The sequence below is a fragment of the Thalassophryne amazonica genome, chromosome 3 (assembly GCF_902500255.1).
Source record: "Thalassophryne amazonica chromosome 3, fThaAma1.1, whole genome shotgun sequence".
NCBI lineage: Eukaryota > Metazoa > Chordata > Actinopteri > Batrachoidiformes > Batrachoididae > Thalassophryne > Thalassophryne amazonica.
The window spans coordinates 104,042,356-104,064,441 of NC_047105.1; the positions used below are offsets into that span (position 1 = coordinate 104,042,356).

At 41.0% G+C, this 22,086-nt stretch overlaps 1 protein-coding gene across 1 annotated transcript; it reads left to right on the forward strand.

Moving 5' to 3' along the window:
- The first annotated feature begins 741 nt into the window (after positions 1-741).
- Positions 742-21,127, forward strand: LOC117507354 (inositol hexakisphosphate kinase 2-like). Its single transcript, XM_034167204.1, has 5 exons — positions 742-1,485; positions 8,425-8,659; positions 15,101-15,285; positions 17,060-17,235; positions 20,499-21,127. Exons 1-5 carry the CDS (start codon positions 1,242-1,244, stop codon positions 21,123-21,125), a joined length of 1,467 nt encoding a protein of 488 aa, XP_034023095.1. The 5' UTR covers positions 742-1,241; the 3' UTR covers positions 21,126-21,127.
- The last annotated feature ends 959 nt before the right edge of the window (positions 21,128-22,086 follow it).

Here is a 22,086-nt window from a genome sequence, read left to right on the forward strand (position 1 = left end):
GATCCAGATTCTGGATCAAGTTTCACTTTATATAGGCTTTGAAGGATTACTGTTAGCAGGATTACGTCAAATCTACTGTATGGATTTTGACCACATTTTCAACACAGATACATATTAGGCCATGGAAGACTCCATAAAATTTTGGAGGTGATGCAGATCTGCTTCCGAATTCTGGATCATGACTTCACTTTATATAGGCTTTGAAGGATTACGTCAAAACTGCTTCACGGATTCTCATGACATTTGTACCACAGATCGATATTAGGTCATGGAAGAATCTACTGAATTTTGGAGGTGATCCAGATCCTGATTGGCAGACGTGAGAAATCTCTGATTACTCTTATTTGGTTCTCATTTTAGTTCTGAGAAAGTTTTTTTTTTTTTTTTTTGCTTGTTCATTTTTTTTAAATTCTCAGTTTTTTGTTGATAAAGTTAATGTGATATATGGGAGCACGTAGGAGGTGCATGTCTTTCTCTCCTCTCCTTTTTTCCAAATAGTGTCCCTCTGTCGTAAAAGGCTGCTGTGTGGAAATAAGATGAGTTCAGCTTCAGCTTCAGCTGAGTCTTCCTTGTTTTCATTCTTCTTGGCTCCCACAGACTCCCCCCTCCCACTGCTGTCTTTGTTTACTTGCTCTTGTCCCTCCAAGGGTTTCCTCCCCATCATCCTGCTTCTGATGCTGCTGATTGGTGGCTTGCTGGTGAAAGGGGCGGGCCCACTGTCTGGCTAATGGGAGGTGTACCAGTGGAGAGGCAGCTCTCAGCTGTCAGAGAGCTTTCAGTCTGCAGCAGAGATGCAGACGAGCAGGATCTCTCTGTTTTCCCACTGCAGGAGTCTGAAGCTCAGCAGACAAACAACAGCCTTTGTCTTTCACCTCAGCTGGAAGATCAACCAGATACCGAGGAATTAAATGCTCATTATAGCTGAGCTCTTATTTCTCCTCTGTTTTCTCTGTCCTTTTCTTTGTGTGCAACCACCACAGTATGAAACTGCACATACGAAGCAGCACATCATCATCATCATCATCATCATCACCGCAGCAGCAGCGTCTTCTGCAGGAGCAGCCGGACGGAGGAAAACGCAGGAAATCCTGAAATCTTCATGCAAAATACAAGACCTCATCCTCTGCTGTGCTAATCTGCAGAGCAGGTGTATCGTAGTGCCAGATAGGGCCCCCGCCACATCGTGTGTGCGTGCATGAGGAGGCTAATGCCCGCGGCGGTGTGGTCAAGGCCAGAGGAGGATGAGTCCGGCTGTGGAGGCTCAGGCCCAGGGGGCCTTGGATGCAGAGGAGAAGCAAAAGCAGCAGCAGCAGTGCTACATGGAGAAGGGGGTGATGCTTGAACCCTTTGTGCACCAGGTGGGAGGACATTCCTGCGTCCTGCGATTTGGGGAGCAGACCATCTGCAAGCCGCTCATCCCCCGTGAGCATCAGTTCTACAAGAGTCTGCCATCTGCCATGAGAAAGTTCACCCCCCAGTACAGAGGTAATGCACACTGACACCACAGGGGGGCAGTGTAGCAAAGACTGCAAACAGGGCCTTCTGCAAACAGGAGGTGGTTGGTGCCACTAACACAGGTGTGTCAGAAGAGAAAGTTGATAGGCAGCATTTTTTTTATAAACCTCACGAAGGCTCCAGGAAGCCTGCACACCTGCACCAGTGACAACAGCAAGCGTCAACATTCAAACTCACATTTTGACCCTATTGCTGAAATCATTTTTCTTGAAGTTCCCTGACTGGCTGCTTGAGGCTGACTCCAAAACAGCAAATTCCCATAGAGGCCCATTTTAGAGCAGAAATAAACATGTTTACAGCCTTCTACAAAAACATATTTGGTCTCTATAGAAAGTTTCCTCCTCCATGACAACTGTAGAGGGGTGAATTTATTTATTTATTTATTTATTCTTTTTTGTTAAGTTCTTAGTTTAAGACATTTTAATTAATAAAATTCTGTGTATTTGTGGGCGTGGTTGCTTTGAGTGACAGCGACTGTGTCCATTGACTCCTCCCCTCGTCGCGTCAGACAAAAATGGAGCCACTTGCTTTTGTGTCTGTTTGGAGCATTTTATTACAAACAACTGGAATAAAACAGCTTGTTGTGCTACAAAGCAACCTAATGGATCATCTAAGACGTCCCTGTTGTAATATTGATGCCTAGTGAAACGCTCATTTTATTTAATACTACATGCTAACAGTGTTAGCACTTTTAGTAGCTGTCAGTGGATCCACTTAATGCATGACTGAGGAAATATGTGGCAGATAACTTTTACCGTCTACACCAAAGTAAACCATAATGAGAACCACTGTGCAGTCCACAAAAATATGAATTAATAAACACCCAAACTGAGGTTAGCTGGTGGTTCGGACTCCGGCGTGTTCAGGCTTTTTTTTTTGCGTCTCACACACAGCCACCCATGATTCACTCCTTTAAGCATTAATGAGTTCATCGTGAATCATTTCTGTCAACATGGCGACGCCAAGAAAGGGAGCCATTTTGGTGTTCTGGGTCTCGATAGAAACCAATGGATGATGTCATGTAGGCTCTGAACCAGTGATCCTTGCACATGCTGTAGTCACTACCTCAGCATGTGCAATGTATCACTGGTACGCCCAAAGGTCATTTGTGATGAATTTGCCCCGGAATCAATAAGCAGCAATGTTTTGATATCGATGTAGCAATGGTCAACGGAAAAATTAATAGAAATGTTGATTTAGGACAGAATTTTGGACAGGACAGATGAAATTCATGGAAATGGATGATACAGGGATGAGTTTGGATGATTTTTGACAATGGACAGTGGTGAATTTAAAAGCATGTTTGAAGAAACAAGGAAAAGAAAATAGCTTGTGGCAGGAGCATTCAAGAAATGAACATCGCAATCAGTGGTGGTTCTACACTGAATTATTTCCTGGGCGAGACCCCCTCCAGGTGCTCTTCTCCACACACACCCCCCCCCAAAAAACAGAGCCTTTTGCACATACAGCCATTTTGTATTGTATTATTATTTTTAATATTTTAGAAGTACCCCTAAAATTGCAATTCAGTTGACATCAAAAGGCCACAAGCTACAATATAACTGTTATACAAAACATCCATGAATTGCAAATTTGAATAAACACACCCTTACATGTTAAATATCTGCCATTAGATGCTTTATTAATCTGTCTTTCAGGGAGGAACAATTAGCTCTTAGCTTAATATTTAGCTTGATGTTTGTAAATATTGGGTTAAATGTGTAAATACTTAGCATTAACTAATCTGCAAAAGTTTTAGGTTTGACAGAAATTTGATAATGTAGTATTTGCCTTTTCTCTCCTAATTTTTGGTCTTCATCTGTGGGTCAAAAGAAAATCTAAATGAAATGTTACTAGCATTCCCATGTAAGTGAAATCAAATGTGATTGTTTTTCTTCATCAAATAAACCAGTTGATTATGAAGATCAGCCTCATTTACATTATTATATTATTATCATCATGTCATGTACATGACAACAAAAAGAGAGTTTCCAGCCATTGGAAAATGATTGTAAAAATTGGATAACACACCCTCTTGCAGGCAACACAAAAAAAGGTCAGATTCAAGTCACTTCAGCTAGAAATGTGAACAGAGCTCCTATCGTCTCCAGTGAGATTCACACCCATTGTTCCACCCTGTCTGCTTTCAATGCCTTTCTTTTCATAACTAGCTGCCTACCTTTTCACTGGAGTTCTGGTTCTGCTGCTATCCTCAGTGACTTTGCTCTGGCGGTGATCATACAGAGGGACACAGCTGCATACCTCATCTTCTTGCTCGTTTCTGCTTTTTTTTTTCCTAAGTTGGGCACCTGATGGCTTTGACCGTTTTCTGTCCATTCTGTTTAATCAGCAGATTGTCAGTGCCAAGCAGATGGGGATTTTTTTTTTAAGTGCTCGTGCCCACCATGCCCCCCCCCCCCCCCCCCCCCCATAAATGCCACCCTGGGCGATGGTCTGCCACAAAAACCGCCACTGATGGCAATCTTTGCAGACTCGAAACAAGTTGTCCAACAAAACCAGGCAGCTTATGAATCAGTACTTAGGACCAATGACGGGGAAACGATACCAAACCCCATGAATATTAACAAAGAAAAGTGGACAGGGGGAAGGATGGAGTGTGCCGGCAAACTTCTACAATATATTTTTAATTTATTTGACTGAATAAGAAACTATGTTTGTTATAAACCTTGCTAAAGTAGTTGTTACATTCTACATAACCAAACATAAGCATTCATGTTTGCCATAAACAGCGATATCACAGCTCATTCACATTGGGGGTGCCAATGTGCCAATTCTACACACAATTAGAAGAAAACCATTTTGCAGTGGAGTAGAATTTATTTTTTTAAGTGCTCGTCCCCATGGTGCCGTCCCCCATAAATGCCACCCCAGGTGACAGCCCGCATCACCCGTATCAAAAACCCCACTGATGAGGCTGCAAAAAAGTTGTATCCCTTATTCCCTAGTAAGCATGTCTCACAAAGGAAGCAGAAATCCAGATATGGACTCGGTGATCTATGTCACAAAAATTTAAAAAGCCGTTACTGGATTAAATTTTGTTAATAGTAGATGAATTTCTACAAGTGCCATCACATAATTGTGGTATTTTTAACATGAAACCTCAGCCATATGTACAATAGTGGTGGTCGTTTGTTAACCCGGGCCTCGACCAAGCCGGTATGGAAATGTGATTTTTAGTCTGCATGGTTGGGTTGGCTTGTTTTACGGCGAATGTCCTTCCTGACAACAACCCTATTCATTTATCCGGGTTTGGGACTGGCTGCACACCTCATGTGGCTGAGTTTTTACTTATTTATTATTAATCGTGTTTAATTTATTTACTGTTTTATTTATTTATTAAAAATCTGTTTGAGCAAAAAGGATTCCAAGCTTTGAGCCACACATTGTACAGGTCAGGCTCGTGTTCCGTATAAACGGCAGTGATGAAATACACAGACAGTTTACACAGACCGCAACTCAACAACTACATACAATCATCTTGTAAGTCTCCAAATTAAAAGGGTATACAGCTAGGACAGAACAATTAAAATTTGTTCAACATTGATGCACAAAATCAGTCTACAAAAACAGCTTTATTTTGCTTATATACCGTATATGTGACGTGTGTGCTTGGTGCAGGAAATAATCTTATCGTCACACGTATGATGGAAATTAAGAGCAGGTGTGTTGAAGTTACATGTAGCTTGGAATGACCTTCTTTCTTTCTTTGTGTGCCAATTTCATTCATTTCCATAGCTTAGGTCTGATGGCCACCAAGGCCACGGGAGCATGTTACACAAGAGAACCTCTTTAAATGTTATCTTGGACACTGACTCACACTTTTGGCATTCCTGTTTCACACCAAGGACAGCAGTGAAAAACTGTTGGGAATATTCTGTGTGCTGTTATTTCATGTCAGCACGTATCACCGCTTTATCTTTATTTTGTCTGACTTTCGCAATCCATCGCTGCTTTTAGCTTCTTCTTTCAGTCATGTTATGAGGCACTGTGAGGAGAAATGGGTGTGACGATGGGGAATTCAAATTTCATTCAAAGTCGGGATATAATGCAAATATAAATACAGTGTTGAGGTCACTGCTGTGCTCATATGGAGCAGGGATAGATATGTGGTGTGGTCCAGTCAGGGAAATCATCGGCTGATTGTTAACCCTTGAGGGAGGTGGTAGTTCAAGAGGTGGACTTGTGACCAGAGGATACTTGATTTGTTTGAGTGCGTGTGTGTCTGTGTGAATGTGAGGCATTGTTGTAAAGCCCTTTGAGCTTCTGATTCAGATGGAAAAGCACAATATAAATGCAGTCCATTTACCATTACTCTAGAAATCCAGGATAGACTGTTACTGTGCTGGACAAACGCTCCAAAACATCACTCATGTACCTTCAGAACAGTTGGTTTGAAGCTTAAATAGTGCGACTCTGGATGTCGTTATCTTGATAGGGCTCACTCCAGCTAAGCCCTGGTCAATCCATAAATGGGTAAAGAGTTTAAGTGTGGACAAGACTGTGCATGACCTGAGCAGGAAGAATGAAGCCTGAACAAGCCCCCAACTCATTTATTGAAAAAGCTAAAGATAACAGATTATCCTTGATTTGGGTGTTTTATTATGTTAGATAATATATGTGCTAATTCCTTATTTTATGTTAGTTATCAAGTATTTGTGTGTGTTATTTGTTTGGAAGTTTCTGAGAAATATATGAGTTAAGTTTCACTTCCACCACACGTGCAAGTTCTAGACACAGGGAGACCTCCTCCTGTTGGTGAGAGCCAGTAACATTAGAAATGTGAGACTAAACCACACCCACTGTAAATGCCCACATTGTATAAAAAGTGCTGTATGGCCCACTTTCTGGGCCTTCTCACAAGATGGACACTGTCTGTGAGGGTCCCCGGCCTGAAAAAAATAAATAAATAAAAAATAAAAGACCTTTAATAAACTAAAAATGAGGAAAATAATGGTTTGTTTTTTGGTAAGGGGCAGTAAATGACATAAAGAGCGGGGGGGAATTACAATTACGTCCACCAAGGACGTAATAAAATCACTGGCGTTTATTTATTTAAATACTTATTTTGTCAGCAAGATTATGTCAAAACTACTGCACAGATTTTTATGAGATTTTCACCACAGATTAGTGGGGCGGCACAGCAAAACAATTGTGCATTCTTGGATAAAAGCATCAAATTTGGCAGACATATTCTAAATTAACTAATGTTTATTTTCAGATATGGAACCATCCTGGAGCTGACCTCTAATGAGCTACAGGGGTCAATGAAGAATTACACAAGGGTCAAAATTTTAAAATACTCTAATCATGTTGAAAACTATACCACATTATTTGTCTGATCATAACAATTCCAATAAGCTATAGTTTGGACAGTCTATGATTGAATGTTCTGGAGTTATGAGGTAAAAACAGCAAAAATGTTGACAAAGGTCAGTTTCAGTTTGTACAGGGCTCAAGTTAAAGTGGCTCCAATTTTGGTAAAAAAAAAAAAAAGATGCAAAATATTGGTTGAGTTAATAGCATTTTAAAAAGGAATAGTTTGCACCATCTGTCATGCTCAGTTATCATGTTATGGGGTAAGATATGTCACATGTCATATAATCCAATGGATGTTGAACGTGTTTGACCTTTACTTTGGAGACCAAGAATTCAGCAGAGTCAAAACTATTCAACTTTTCAATCCTTTTATTTCAACCAGTAATTTGCATCATTTTTTACCAAAATTGGAGCAACTTTAACTATGTGGTTTATACGTTAGACACACAAAACCATATTATACCAACATACGTGGCTGGTTGCAGAAACCAGTAGCATGTAGTCTACTCTACCTTTCCACCTTATTTGGTGAAACCTGCCCACACAGTCTGTGGAAGGGAGACAAACACTTCAGCCATTACATTTCTCTGGCTCCTCCCACTTTGGGAGAGTGGGTGTAGTGAACAGAAATTCCATTTAAAGTGACATCTCTTAAGTCAGGACAGGTCTTTGAGCAAGCGTTGATTCCATTTATGCTGGATGGCAACCACCTAAGCAAGCAAGCAGTCCATCCCCACATTTTAAAAGTAACTATTGATCTGCCACAGCTAGGTGGAACATGGACATCCCGTGGGCCTTCTCCAGCCAATGGGGTCTTCAACATTTAGGCACCTGCATCCTAGAGAAGGCCAAGAGAAATGCAGCTCATGGCCAAAATATGGTAGGTGAGGTTCCTTCACAATGTAAGTGATACTCCTCATGGAAGTCTCTGTAGATTTTTACACAGTCATTCCAGGGTTACCCCAAAGATCTTTCTAAAGACATTTAATTGACCCCTTTAGTCACTGGTTCATGTCTAAGACTCACAGCCTCGGGACTCACAACCATAGAGTAAGACAGGAAGCATCAAGACCCTAAAAACCTGAACTTTATTCTCCTACAAAGGTATTAGCATCACCAAACACATCTGTACAGCTACCTCATGAGTCTGTAAGCTCTTCTGAAGGTATCTATTCATCTCAGAGCTTGAAGAGCCAGAGACATGAATGTCACTGCTGAGATAAATCAGTGTCTCCATAAATACAACACTTTCACCATATACACACTTCTAATGGCCAGGCCCAGGAAGTCATTAAAAGCCCGGGTCTTAGTCTTGATCCAGTACAATCGCAAACCCAGACATTCAGATTCCGAAGTCATCTTTTCACGTACTGCAATCAAGGTATCGATTAATTCCATAAAGATCCTAGCAGCTTCAGCTGGTTTCCACAACCCGCTCCTGTCTTTAAAACACCTAGTGAGCCCATTAACATTTATAAACAATCTTAACACAGTCTCTCTGAATAGGTTTTGTTAAAAGATGTAACTTGGATGTTTTAAATTTTTAACAGTTTCCACCTTGTCCTCTGTCAGGTGTAGTGTCAGTCAGCTTTGAGGAGGATGAGGAAGGGAACCTATGCCTCATAGCATACCCCCTCCACAGTGACCCAGCAGAGGATCTGGAAAACAAGGACCCTTCATCTGACTGTGAGCCCAAGAGCAAGATGCTCAAATGGGCCAAAGTGAAGACATCCTCCCTGCTTGTAGACAACGAAAACTACAGCAAAGAGGGCCGATGCCGTACCTCTCGCAAAGACAAGGACAAAAGGTGAGATGGAGGAAAATGATCAGATTTTTTTTTTTTTATTTGACATATTATTCACAATGAGGTGGATGTTGTCCAGCAAGGACAGTCAGTCCCATTTGTGGTATTTGCTGCCATGCAGAGGATATCACCTTTGTGGTTGCAGTACTGAGCACAGTTCAGTTAATGAGCTAACAGCTATTTAGCAAAGCTAAGATTTTTCTGCGCAAATTAGCTTTTCAGCTAATTTTGAAAACCTTAGACCATTTCATGGATGGAATATGGCGCCACCTTGTGATGACAGCATCAGTTTCTTTGTGGATTGCTTGTTGGCACTCTGTGTTGACAGTCTGCAGTGCGGGTTGCGTTTGTCATGTTTGGAAGCTGAATACGGAGGACAAGGACAGAATAAACACATAAATTAAATACTGTCCCATGCACACATTCATACATGTAGTTCGTGATTCTCAAATGTTTTCAGACCAAGAATCACTTAAAAGAAAATCTCACGGACCACCTAACTCCTCAAATATCTGAAAACAAAATAGTAACCGTATATTATTATCTGTTAGAATTCAAGGTTATTTTTAAACTGTTTGAGATACTCTTTTAAACTAATATGATATTAATTTAAAATGTGATATTTTACCAATATACGAGGTCTATTAGAAAAGTATCCGACCTTATTATTTTTTTCAAAAACCATATGGATTTGAATCACGTGTGATTACATCAGACATGCTTGAACCCTCGTGGGCATGCGAGAGTTTTTTCACGCCTGTCGGTTACGTCATTCGCCTGTGGGCAGTCTTTGAGTGAGGAGTCGTCCACCCGCTCGTCGATTTTTTTCATTGTTTAGGAATGGCTCAGAGACTGTTGCTTTGTTTGATAAAAATTTTTTCAAAACTGTAAGGCACAACTGAGTGGACACCATTCAATAAATTCAGCTGGTTTTCGGTAAAAATTTTAACGGCTGATGAGAGATTTTGGTCTGGTAGTGTCGCTTTAAGGACGGTCCACGGCGCCTGACGGCGATCTGCGTTTTGAGGCGGCAGCGTCTCGCCGTTTCAAGTTGAAAACTTCCACATTTCAGGCTCTGTTGACGCAGTAAGTCGTCAGAGAACAGAGAACTTTCAGAAGAAGTCAGCATGAGGAGTTTATTCGGACATTCCATTGTTAACGGTCATTTTGTAATGAAAGAATGTGCGGGCAGAGTCGCATGTCGGGCTGGACCCGACCGCGGGGGGTCACGACAAGAAAAACACCTCCGTTGGAAATCTTAACGGGCAAGTTGGAACATGCCCAAGCTGTTAAACAATTTCTCAGTTACTCACTTGTTGAAAGCCATTAAAAGCCGCCTGAATTCTACAAATGGTTTTCAACACGGAGGTGTTTTTCCTGTCGCAGCGCACACAGATTTGCCGAGTCGTCACAGAAACGACTCGGCGAATTTGCGCGTACGTCTTTCATTAAAAAAATGTCCTTAAACAGTGGAATGTCCGCATAAATTCCTCATGCCGGCCTCTTCTGAATCTTCTCTGTTCTCTCACGATGTCCTGGGTGAATTAAGCCTTAAATTAGGATGTTTTCAGCTCGAAACAGGCCGACGACAGCGCCTGGAAGCGCTGCAGGACGTCCCGCTCCGTGGGAAGTCCTTACACCGACAGAAACACCCCATAATCTCTCATCAGCCGTTAAACTTTTCACAGAAAACCAGCTTAATTTCTCGAATAGTGTCCACTCGGATATTCCTCACAGGTCCAGAAAAAATTTTGATAAAGCAACGCGGCCGTCTCGAGCAGCGTGTGAAACAAAGGAATTCAGCCGAGAGGGCGGGACCACATCTCACTCAAGGCCTGCCCACAGGGAAATGACGTCACCGACACGCGTGAAAAAACTCACGCATGCGCACGAGGGTTCAAGCATGATTGGTGTAATCGCACGTCATTCAAATCCATATAGTTAAAAAAAAAAATAAAAGGGTCGGTTTATTATCTAAGAGACCTCGTACTCTATACTTGTGACTCTTAATTGCAGTAAGCAATTGACTCAATAAGCCATCTCACACTCTCAGGTGACACACTGCATTGTGGGAGAGGTGAGAGGTCATCTGACCCAAACGCATCAATGCGTGTGAGCGGCGCTATTTAAATCCAAGTAATTTCTCTCTGTTTATCTGTATTTTGCGGTAATTCCAGCTCCAATAGTGTATCTTAAAGTTGCTGCAGTTAAAAAGCTCGTAGTAGGATCTTGATGCTCTTAACCGAGTGTCCCTCAGGATCCGAAGTGTTTTTTTTTTTCTGGACTTTATAACAGAAACAGAACAAAGGAATACAGTGACAATTATCAGTATCTATAACAAAGAATCAGATTTAATAACAAAGCAATTATAAACCTCCAAAGAAAATACAATCATTTCCTCAATGAGTCGGGTGGATTGTGTCAGTTATAATGCGGTCTGAAGCATTTACTTTGAAAATTACAGTGTTTAAAGCGGGACACATGGATATTCCAGCTAGAAATAATGGAATAGGACTGCGCTTCTATTTTGTGGGTTTTATTCTCTTAACTGGGGTCATGACTAAGAGGGATGGCCGATGGCTAGAGGTGAAATTACTGGACCAATAATGGTTTCATTAATCAGGAATGAAAGTCGGAGGTTTGAAGACGATCAGATACTGTCGTAGCTCCAACCATAAGCAATGCCAACTAGTGATCCGGCAGCATTATTCCCAGGATCTGCCGGGCAGCGTCCGGTGTACCGGGACGATGGGTGGAGATGGAAGAGCACCGCCAGGAGCCTGTGGAATAATTTGACTCAACATGGGAAACCTCACTGGGCCCAGACACGGAAAGGATGAACAGACTGTACTCTTGTGCTCTCATCAGCTCCTGTATTTAATCTCACAGTTCTTTGTTGGTGGAATGATTTGTCCGGTTCATTCCGATAAGGAACGAGACTCGGGCATGCTAACTAGTTACGTGGCCCCGTGCGGTCGGCGTCAGGTTCTTAGAGGGACAAATGGTGTTCAGCCACACAAGATTAAAGTAGACCTGCATTGAAATAAATGTGGTCAGATCTCAGAAAGAAATGTATTTATTATTATTGTATTTAAGTAAATCTGTAAGCCCAAATTTGTAATTCAGCAGAGAAATCTTCGTTTAAAAATGACAAATTTGCAGCTAAAATTTAGCCCTCCGTGAAAACAGTTTGTACATCCGGGTCATTTCCATGACGTCGGGGAAGACGACGCGCTTGCGCCTTCAGTCCGATCAAAAAAAAAAAAAAAAGCCTTCAGTCCGATCCCGCATTGAAACTGATTTTATCTGTTAGTAATGTTGCTGTTATACACATCCTGATTTCAACATCCAAAAGTAAGCTGCAATGAATGCGAGATACAGCTCTGCATGGTCAGATCAGCGGTGACATCGACAGCGGGCGACGTTCTTCTCCGTTCTTCTCTGTTTTGATGTGGAGCGGCCAGTAACACCTGTTGCCCGCAAGGACAGACTTCTTGCTGCAAAATCCGCAGCGCCGCATGGTTTCGATAATCGGAGCCGCAGAGCTCCGTGGCCGCTGAGAGAGGTTTATATCTTTTTAATGACTTGAATTCTTTGCAGGTCCCGCATCCGTACCCCGCGACGGTAACACCGGAGGCTAAAGACAGTATATTTTTAATGCGACACCACTCAATCAAATGGGCGTATGGAAAAAGTCCCCAAAAATAATTTTCAAGCAACAATAAAAGAAATGTATACTCACCAAATGTACCGCAAAACAGCGGAGGTCGGTCTTGAAGTCCTGAGTGATTTCTCTCACCAGGCGCTGGAAGGGCAGCTTGCGGATCAGCAGCTCGGTGCTCGAGGACCACAATGTAAATAAGCATCCGTATTGGAAGCGTTCTTGTGTTATCCTCTGCGGTATTTTTATGTATTGTTATATAATTTTATTGCCGAATAAAATAAAATAAAATTCTGGGAGCAGTGGATTTCTGTTAGCGGCAGATCTCTCACAGCGACACGGTGCCGTGAGACTTCTTCACACCGACGTTGAAACTTCTGCAATTGTTCGCCAAATGCACGAAGTGTAATCACAGCGGCCACCGCGTTGTAATCCAGAATGGCCACAGGACACAAAATGACGTGACCGATACGTCACATGAAAACCCTCTATAAAACAATAAAAAGGTGCTTTTGTAAGAGATGCAAACTGATGTAAATCCACAAATTACAGTTGGCACACGCAGTGCATGCTGGGATAGTGTCTTCTCTCTGATGTCTTGGCAGCGTCCCAGAGGTGCTGACAGTTTTGCCGAGGGATTAAATTTTAGCTGTAAATTTGTCATTTTTAAACTAAGATTTCTCTGTTGAATATTAGATCTGGGCTTGCAGATTTACTTTACTACATTCAGAAGGATCTTATGTGTAAATATAAGTCATTTTTTGGTCCAAAGATCTGACTGCATTTATTTCAATGCAGGTCTACTTTAAGCAAAAACATGGGTAAATGTGACAGTATTGAAGAAGAAAGCAGACATGCAAACTCCAGCTGTATTGTTTGAGCCTGCAGCAAACTGGTACTTGGGTCCCATGACCGTTGACCCGGAAGTGCTCTCCCAGGCATGCACGCTTGTAACTGTGAGATGGCTTATATACAGACCAATCCTTTGGCTGATGAAAGGCTGATGTTAATGTAATATGCTATTTTTTTTTTTTCAGTGATTACATTTGTATGCACTAGCTTTAAAAAAAAAAAAAAATGAAACCATATGTGCCTTAGTATAAATTTTATTTTATTTGTTTAGAACTGGATTTTTGTTTGTTTGTTTATAAGTAAATGTGTAGTATGTAATTTCAAGAAGATAACATAATAAACGGCTATAAATACAATCATATCAATGAGGTCAGGGATATTAAGTGTAAGTTTTACATTTATGTTCCACAGAAAACTGGGTCATTGACAGAAAGGCCAAGAGTCATTGCATGACCAGAAGTCACTTGTTCTGTGCAGTATCACAGAAATAAATAAAATATTTAACAGTACACAGCGAAAACAGAAGTTACTTGAAATTATCACTTGCTGACAGCGCTCGTCTCACACTGCAAGACACCATAACTATGTACCGTTGCTCTATTGTCTTTGATGCTGCACTAAAAAAGGTGGTGGTGTCTTTTAAATGGCTAATTAACGAGCCAATTAGTTTCCACTGTATTCAGGGTTTTCATGTATCCCATAATCCCTTGCACTCCAGAGAGTCACTGCTGTCAAAACAACATAGAGAATCCACATGATGATAATTGTAAATGAATATTATACTACAGAAATGTATTTTTTATGCTTTTCAACACGTTAATAAGAGACTGCTGCCCTAAAAACTTGCTAAAACAATAATAACAAATAATCCGTGTCTGCTACATTTATTAATCTGTGTGGAATTTAATAAACGCAAACCGAATTTCAGACATATTATATATATTAGTCTGGAACAAAGAGGACAAACAGTGTTGTAAAGAACAATAATCAAGACGTTAAAGAGCAAACTTCACTTTCCAGAACGACATGATCAGGAAGCGAGCGTAGCTCACATCAGCTCCCATTGAAAATAACGGAGAGACAGCCTGTGATTCTTGCATGTTTACATAAAACAAACGCAATAACAACGTCTATAAACCCAGAGAATATATTCATGAGAGTTTTAGGCACAATATAAAAATAGTTTTATGTTGTGATGTTAATGGTGTTGTCCGTGTGCAGTGGTTAAAGTGCAGCATGATCAGAGCGTCTCAGTGCAGTTCTGTGTTACTGAGATCTCGCAGTGCGGCGATCTCTCCGAGGTTTTGCAGGATTTGAAACCTGAAAAGGGTGGATTGAGTTTTGCTAACTTTAAGTTTGCTAACATTTGTCTGAATGAAGTTTATGCTCCAACATATTAAAATGTCACCTCTTTAGCTCTGTTTTTCAGGGTCTTCGAGCCAAACAAAAAACCAAAGCCTAAAGCTAAATTTGTATAATAAAAGTTAGCATTTAGTGATTAGCAGCAGCATCAGTTCAGTGGTTTTGCAGTTTGTTGGTTTAATGTTATTTACAGGATTGTTAGTTATCAAAATTAACTTTTTAAAGTTAGCTGAGCTCACCATTGATTATAATGCATGTCTTTGCACTCACAAAAACAGAAAATGTATCAGCCTAATCTGAAAACTGAGACATGACAAAAGGATTATTGGTTTTAGGAGAAGATGACCAGAGGAAGGTCTATGATGGATAGCTGACTTTTTGTCCAGCACATTTATTGTTCCATTTGCCTCCTCTCAGTATCCAGTATCAGTTCATCACTCTCATTTTTATACACCGGTTCCCACATTACCTCATTTAACCAAGTCACCATGTGTGCACATAGAACAGTTTGTGTTCTCTTCTGCATGGTTTGTAAAATTGAGGCGTCGCTCTCTCCTTCCACTGTCCAGTGTTCAGAGTCTGCAGGACGATTTGGAGCTGGAGTGGCTGCAGCAGGCCGACGTGCTGCACTACAGACTGGATCGCAGCCACAGTAATGCCGTGCCGCAGCTCAAACACAACCCCTGGAGCCTCAAGTGTCACCAGCAGCACCTGCAGAGGATGAAGGAGAACGGCAAGCACCGCAACCAGTACAGTATCCTTTCACAACGTGACAATTAATACATGGTATAAAATCATTGTTGGTTTGTTATTTGGTTTGTTGAATTTATACTTATGTGAACATGTTAATTTTGTGATAACTTTCGAGTAAAGCGAGTAGAATCCAGTTCAACTACAACCCCTGGCAAAAATTATGGAATCACCGGCCTCGGAGGATGTTCATTCAGTTGTTTAATTTTGTAGAAAAAAAGCAGATCATAGACATGACACAAAACTAAAGTCATTTCAAATGGCAACTTTCTGGCTTTAAGAAACACTATAAGAAATCAAGAAAAAAAAGATTGTGGCAGTCAGTAACGGTTACTTTTTTAGACCAAGCAGAGGAAAAAAATATGGACTCACTCAATTCTGAGGAATAAATTATGGAATCACCCTGTAAATTTTCATCCCCAAAACTAACACCTGCATCATATCAGATCTGCTCATTAGTCTGCATCTAAAAAGGAGTGAACACACCTTGGAGAGCTGTTGCACCAAGTGGACTGACATGAATCATGGCTCCAACACGAGAGATGTCAGTTGAAATAAAGGAGAGGATTATCAAACTCTTAAAAGAGAGTAAATCATCACGCAATGTTGCAAAAGATGTTGGTTGTTCACAGTCAGCTGTGTCTAAACTCTGGACCAAATACAAACAACATGGGAAGGTTGTTAAAGGCAAACATACTGGTAGACCAAGGAAGACATCAAAGTGTCAAGACAGAAAACTTAAAGCAATATGTCTCAAAAATCGAAAATGCACAACAAAACAAATGAGGAACGAATGGGAGGAAACTGGAGTCAACGTCTGTGACCGAACTGTAAGAAACCGCCTAAAGGAAATGGGATTTACATACAGAAAAGCTAAACGAAAGCCATCATTAACACCTAAACAGAAAAAAACAAGGTTACAATGGGCTAAAGAAAAGCAATCGTGGACTGTGGATGACTGGATGAAAGTCATATTCAGTGATGAATCTCGAATGTGCATTGGGCAAGGTGATGATGCTGGAACTTTTGTTTGGTGCCGTTCCAATGAGATTTATAAAGATGACTGCCTGAAGACAACATGTAAATTTCCACAGTCATTGATGATATGGGGCTGCATGTCAGGTAAAGGCACTGGGGGGATGGCTGTCATTACATCATCAATAAATGCACAAGTTTACATTGATATTTTGGACACTTTTCTGATGTTTAAGGATGATGAAATCATTTTTCAAGAAGATAATGCATCTTGCAATAGAGCAAAAACTGTGAAAACATTCCTTGCAAAAAGACACATAGGGTCAATTTCATGACATAGGGTTAATGTCAACGAGCAGATGTGATTTGATGCAGGTGTTAGTTTTGGGGATGGAAATTTACAGGATGATTCCATAATTTGTTCCTCAGAATTGAGTGATTCCATATTTTTTTCCTCTGCTTGGTCTAAAAAAGCAACCGTTACTGACTGCCACAATCTTTTTTTCTTGATTTCTTATAGTGTTTCTTAAAGCCAGAAAGTTGCCATTTGAAATGACTTTAGTTTTGTGTCATGTCTGTGATCTGCTTTTTTTCTACAAAATTAAACAACAGAATGAACATCCTCCAAGGCCGGTGATTCCATAATTTTTGCCAGAGGTTGTATGTTTCAATGAATGGTGAGCAGCATGAACTCAGATCCAGGCTGATTTGTCACGAACCTTTTGAGGGAGAGTTTTGAGGTGATATGAGTGTCGATGGTGGCCATGGTTCTTCCACTGTGTCTCCTTGACTCAGTTTCTCAGGATTCATCCTGCTGGAGAACCTGACGTGGCGCCACACGGTACCGTGCGTGTTGGACCTGAAGATGGGCACACGGCAGCATGGAGATGATGCTACAGAGGAGAAGAAAGCTGTACAGATTCGCAAATGTCAGCAGAGCACATCAGCCTCAATCGGAGTCCGGCTCTGTGGCATGCAGGTGAGCTCTGAACTGACAACACTCAGACTAACTTGTGTCTGAACACTGCAGTTAACTGACTTCTGAACTGGGAATGGTCCAAGCCGATTCTCCTCAGTTCTGCTCGCAGAGACGTCTTGTGATTCAGCTCGTAAAAACATGGATGCTCACACCAGGTTTATAGTTTAACCTACACAGTGGAGGGCACAGCTAACCAAAAAGTTAGCTTCGATAACAGTTAATCTGCTAACTGAAAAGTTATCTTTTATAACGCTAAACCAATAAACCCCTAAAAAAAATATAGCAGAAGTTACACATAAAAGCTAAAACCGATAACTTTAAGTATTGATTTCAGTACACTAGCAGCTACTGACACAACAACGAGCAAGCGCTTCTGCGTCAGATTAGCTTTCTCTCAGCAAAAGAGACCTGGTGACTGAGAAGGAGGAGGAGGAATAAAGACAATTTCTCTTTACACAATACAGACTCACCGGCATATCACGCAAGTCATCAACAAGCATACAGTTTTAACATCAGTTTTAACTTATGGTTAAAATTTTAACCAAACTAATTCCATACAAGTTATTTAAATTAACGGCATGTCTGGCATTTTATAAATTGAAAATATCAGCTATATGTTTTAGTTTTAAAGTAATGCACTAATTTGGAAGGTTTTAATGCTTGGGATAAACATGTTGCAGTGCATTATGGGTAAAGTTTCACGACAGGAGAAATGCATTGACACAATCTGATCAGGGTGCACTTTAACCACTGCACACGGACAACAGCATTAAAGTCTGTATACTGTGCCTAAAACTCTGGTGAATATATTCTCTGGGTTTATAGACATTGTTATTGTGTTTGTTTTATATAAATGTTTTAACTGTTAAGCTTTATTCACTATGCCTGCAAAAATATATTAGCGGTCTAAAAATTATCGGACAGAAATTTATCGTAAGCTAATTGGTCCGCTGATGGTGTTCAAAGTTATCTGAAAAGCAAATCCAATAATGAAAACATTAGCTTTAATAATTAGCGGTTAGCGGAACTGTGCCCACCACTGAACCTATATGAATTGTTACATTTTTTCATGATTGCGTTTTTTTTGTTTTTGTTTTGTTTTGTTTTGTTTGTTTTTTTTACTTTTTCCACCTGCTGTGTTCCTATAAAGTCAGTTGTGTTTTATCCAAGCTTTAACAAGAATCCACGTTGCCTTGCCCAAGATTCCAGCTTGGAATTGCACACTCTAAAGAAGGAACTGTTGTCTCAACGAGAAAAATAGATGTAACAGTTTGCATTTACGTTATTTCAACTTAATTATTTCAACTTTCAACTGAGTTAATGCCACAAGACTTCTCTAGTTAAGTTGAAATAACACTTTTTCTCATTTTTTTAGAGTGCAGGTTTAGTTTCACTTCATTTTCCCATTCCAGATGTAGAGTTTGTACAAAATCTGAGTCTAAGAAAGCATCATAATAACCTGACTGAACTGATTATCTTAATATCTGTTGTCATGATTTACACTAAAATTTGAAGCCAGATTAATCCAACCAGATATATTACAGCAGCCTGAAATTGTTTAAGAACAATCAAGCATTGATGTATGTTGAAAATCTTTGAGCATTTCTAATTTACAACAATCTTCCAACTAATTTTTTGAACTCTCCTGAATAGGATCTGGGCTAAGGAAAGACAAAAACTAAGAAAAAGAGTCGAATCAGAGTTTTCAGACTCTCATCCTCAATGATCACAACTCTGCAGAACTTTGTTTTTAACTTCAAGATTAGGCAAATCTAGACAAACATAAGGCAGGACATTTCTCTTCATAATATGATGAATTGTTTAGACTTTTCCCAATTTTTGCTTGGGGTCACTACAGTAGGTCCAATGTGGATCTGCATGTACAAGGAGATTGATGCAAGTAGTCAGAAAAACATATTTTTAAGGATTTTCATTTGTGGATGTGTCAGCAACAGTGGTGGGCACAGATAACCAAAAAATTAACTTAGATAATCACATAACTGAAAAGTTATCTTTAAAGATATCTTTTCTGTAGAACATGCAAACTCCACACAGAAAGGCCGCAGGTGGGAATTGAACCCATGACCTTCTCGCTGTGAAGCAACAGTGCTAACCACTAATCCACCGTGCTGCCCCTAAAAAAAAACACAATGAACTTTTAATTAGTATTGACTATGCAGAGTGATTTATTATGACTTTATGTAACATGTGCATTTCTAATTTTGACAACCTTGGAGCAGATAAAACTTTGCAATCCTCTGTGATCTTCGGAGACCCCCCAAAGGTCTCGGACCCCAGGATGAGAACCAGGGCTGCACAGTAAATTGGTGCTGGGCCAAAAAAAATTTTGACTTTGACTTTTAGGTAATGTTTCTTAAAATTTAAATCACTTTGTCCTAGGATGACCCTTAATCATTTCCCATATTTGTTGTAAAAGGGATCTGACACACACGGACACTCAGACACACAGGACCAAAGACAGTAATGCTACTGTGCAGGAGTGTACATAAATAGGATCCATGTCATGATCCCACTTATGCAAAATTTTAGTTCTATTAGAGTGGCCATTTTTCTTCATGAAGACACACAGAGGCACACGTGGCGCTGATTCGAGCACCCTTAACTTTTGGGGTGGAAATTATACGATGATGCATTCATGTGCTGACGATAGTTAAACAGTCATATCCATCATGATGAAAATCATATTCAGGGTTAATTAGTTTGACTGCATGTAATCCAAAAATGCAAGAGCGTTTTAGAGTTTTGCACAGTTATTGTATTAAAACAGGAAGCGCTGACTGATTCTTGCTTAGGGGATTTCATCTTTTGTTATGTTACAGCTTCATTTCTGTCTGTAAGTCACGAGTCATTCCTGCTGATCTGTTACAAAACCAAGTGTCTCTCCACATGTTACCCAGCTTTGATCGTCATGGAGGATAAATAAATATCCAGTTTGTCCTTGCAGCTGTGGCACATTGAAAACTTTCAACTTTCAGGGACACATCATGTTCTATCACAGTGTGTGTGCTGTCAGAGGCAAAATAAATAAATTAACTTTTAGTTTACTGTTTGCCACCCACCGCTAGCAGGCAAATACACAAACGTTCATGTAATAACACCAAAACTGCAGGTGAAACATAAGCGCATTTCAGTGATTTCAGTCTATCAGTCTTAGCTAAACTAATACTAGTAAGAATTCCTGCTCTAGCTGGAAATATGTTTTCAAGCTGTTCAAAACTTTCCATGTTCCATTCTCTCTCCAGGTGTATCAGTCCGACACAGGCCAGCTGATGTTCATGAACAAATACCACGGCCGGAAGCTAAACTTGCCGGGCTTCAAAGAGGCTTTGTTCCAGTTCTTCCACAGCGGGCGGCACCTGCGTCATGAGCTCCTCTCCCCCGTCCTTCGTAGACTTAAAGACATGCAAGCCGCTCTAGAAGCCTGCGAATCCTACCGCTTCTACTCCAGTTCCCTACTCATCATCTACGACGGCGCGCCACACCGAAAACACACGCGCCGGCACACCGAGAATGGCCTCTCTGAGGAAGAAGAGGACGAGGACGACGAGGCGGACACAGAACTGGGAATGGAGGAAGAGGCAGAGGAAGAGGTGGCTGAAGTATCGGGGGCACTGGGATTTCCCCATACGACCTCCACTTTGAGCGAGCCAACCAGCAACACTGGATCAGTCGTGAAACAGGGTCACCTGTTCTGCCCGGACATTGTCAGCCCCGTGGTGGACGTGAGGATGATAGACTTTGCTCACACAACTTGCCGGCATTACAGTGAGGACAGTGTGGTCCACGAGGGCCAGGATAGTGGCTACATCTTTGGTCTCCAGAATCTAATCACGATCATCTCTGAGCTGGAGAACCACAGTGCAGATTAAACTGACATCACACACCTGAACAGTTAAAAAAACTTGACTTCTCTAGGACTGGACTAGAGAAGGAGAGGGAAAGGATTCCTCTCCTCTTCACAGTTACAACATATAGCTGGCCCATCAGTGAACCCCTGATTCCGTTTCTGGCATTGGTGCTTCATATGCCTAGTCTACACTGGCAAACTTGACCAAACTTTTGTTTGCAAACATTACCAAACACTGTTTGCTTATGTTTGGCTTGGGCATCCATACTACACTCAACAAAAATATAAACGCAACACTTTTGGTTTTGCTCCCATTTTGTGTGAGATGAACTCAAAGATCTAAAACTTTTTCCACATACACAATATCACCATTTCCCTCAAATATTGTTCACAAACCAGTCTAAATCTATGATAGTGAGCACTTCTCCTTTGCTGAGATAATCCATCCCACCTCACAGGTGTGCCATATCAAGATGCTGATTAGACACCATGATTAGTGCACAGGTGTGCCTTAGACTGCAGTTTTTTTTTATTGGGGGGGATACCAGTCAGTATCTGGTGTGACCACCATTTGCCTCATGCAGTGCAACACATCTCCTTCGCATAGAGTTGATCAGGTTGTCAATTGTGGCCTGTGGAATGTTGGTCCACTCCTCTTCAATGGCTGTGCGAAGTTGCTGGATATTGGCAGGAACTGGTACACGCTGTTGTATACGCCGGTCCAGAGCATCCCAAACATGCTCAATGGGTGACATGTCCGGTGAGTATGCCAGCCATGCAAGAACTGGGACATTTTCAGCTTCCAAGAATTGTGTACAGATCCTTGCAACATGGGGCCGTGCATTATCCTGCTGCAACATGAGGTGATGTTCTTGGATGTATGGCACAACAATGGGCCTCAGGATCTCGTCACGGTATCTCTGTGCATTCAAAATGCCATCAATAAAATGCATCTGTGTTCTTTGTCCATAACAGACGCCTGC

Bases quoted from the DNA above. Each gene is read 5' to 3' on its own strand.
- LOC117507354 (XM_034167204.1), top strand. From the start codon at position 1,242: ATGAGTCCGGCTGTGGAGGCTCAGGCCCAGGGGGCCTTGGATGCAGAG. The intron at 8,660-15,100 runs GTGAGATGGAGG...TCCACTGTCCAG, and splicing joins CGCAAAGACAAGGACAAAAG to TGTTCAGAGTCTGCAGGACG. The intron at 15,286-17,059 runs GTATCCTTTCAC...TCAGTTTCTCAG, and splicing joins CAAGCACCGCAACCAGTACA to GATTCATCCTGCTGGAGAAC.